The 1,578-nt window shown below is 62.9% G+C and overlaps 1 protein-coding gene across 1 annotated transcript in view; it reads right to left on the bottom strand.

Annotated features, from left to right (window-relative positions):
- Window positions 1-1,578, bottom strand: part of SLC6A20 (solute carrier family 6 member 20) — a 23,800-nt gene that overhangs the window by 10,275 nt on the left and 11,947 nt on the right. The window contains exons 4-5 of the mRNA XM_014462952.2: window positions 843-1,070; window positions 1-85 (exon numbers count right to left, since the gene is read on the bottom strand). The exon at window positions 1-85 is cut by the window's left edge and continues 21 nt beyond it. Coding sequence (XP_014318438.1) covers window positions 1-85; window positions 843-1,070 — 313 coding nt within the window. The remainder of the gene's footprint in view (window positions 86-842; window positions 1,071-1,578) is intronic.

Genomic DNA, 1,578 nt, shown 5'->3' with positions numbered 1-1,578 from the left:
CGTTGGTGGCCCCGTGGAGCGTGAGGCCCCTGATCAGGTAGATGATGAGCACACAGTAGGGCATCGACGCGGTGAAGTACACCACTGCGGGCACCAGAGGGCGGAGTCAGGCTCCGGGAGATGTGGCCAGACCCTCAGCAGACCCTCTGCCTACAGCAGACCCCCCCGTCCTGGGAAACACCATGCTGTCTGGGCTCAGGCTGCGGACAGCAGGGAAGGCATGGGGTCCCGTCAGGTCCTGCGTCTGGGCTGGGAGACGGGTGTTGGGACGTGGTCGCCAGGCCCGTAAGTGCCAGGAAATCCCTGGTTCCACAGAGAAGAGGAACGCAGAGCAGAGGCCGGCCCTCCACCTCCCTTCAACCTGGCCTCGTCCCGGGAAGGATCGGGGCCGCCCTCAAGCACATCCATCACAGGAACGTGTGTGCATTTCAACACCCCAGCGCTCAGGCTGCCCCTCGCCGATCACCAGAACCTTCGGGGGTGGACTGACACGGCGGAGGGGCAAAAGCTCTCAGGCGGTGCCCATGGGCAGCGAGGCCTGAGAGCAGGGCAGGTGTCTCTGGGAAATCTTCAACCATCTAAGGTTTTAAAGGAGGGAGAACTCCCTGTCTGGTTGCTTGGTGCTACTGGGCAGTGTGGCTGTGGGGCTGGCTGGCCCAGAAATGCCCGTCTTTTGGGGGCGGGAAAGGCCTGGTTTTGAGACTGAGGGCTGCACCTCTGACCACCTTTATAGTTTACCTGGCAAGTGGCTTGTGCCAGCGCACCGCCCGCCTCCCCCAGCCAGCTCTGCCCCTCGCCGGCAGGAGGCCAGCCTGCAGCACCCCCCCCCACCTTGCCCCCACCTTGCCGGTGGACTCGGTGCCCCGCAGGATGCACAGGTAGACGACGAGCCAGGCCAGGAGGAGGCAGAGCGCGGGCTCCCACTGCAGGCTGCCGCTGTCCTGGATGGACGGCGAGATGTTGAGGGTCTTCCGGTACCAGAAGTACTTGGTGGAGGAGGCCTGCTCACACTCCGCGTCGAAGCCCGTGTGGTTGGCGTTCAGTGGGCAGACGGACCACGGCAGGGGGTCCTGGGGTCAACACAGCATCATACAGAGAGGTGAGGGCTGAGGCCGAAGGTCAGGGGGGAGGACGGGAGGTGGCCCTCACACCAGGCTTTTGGAGGAGAAGGGAGCTGGTCCCCAAGGGCAGGTGGTGGGAGCCCCGAAGGCAGCCAGGGAGTCAGAGGGTTTGTCGAGGGCACAGATGAGGTGGGGAGTAGGGGGAGGCAGGGAGGGGGTGCACGAGGGGCTCCACACGCCTTACAGTCCTAACGGTGTTTTTTGAGGATCACCTAACTCTACCGGGACAGAGAGACTGAATACACAAACGGACAAGGGCCAGACTCCCCATGACAACAGAACTCTGCCCCGCAGCCCAGCTGGTGTGGCTCAGTGGTTGAGCATCAACCGATGAACCAGGAGGTCATGGTTCGATTCCTGGTCAGGGCACATGCCCGGGTTTCAAGCTCAATCCCCAGAAGGGGGCGTGCAGGAGGCAGCTGATCAGTGATTCTCATCATTGATGTTTCTGTCTCTC

This window comes from Myotis lucifugus, unplaced genomic scaffold (genome assembly GCF_000147115.1).
Source record: "Myotis lucifugus unplaced genomic scaffold, Myoluc2.0 scaffold_195, whole genome shotgun sequence".
Classification (NCBI taxonomy): domain Eukaryota; kingdom Metazoa; phylum Chordata; class Mammalia; order Chiroptera; family Vespertilionidae; genus Myotis; species Myotis lucifugus.
The sequence above is the reverse complement of the archived record's forward strand: the minus strand, read 5'-3'. Positions and strand labels throughout refer to the sequence as shown.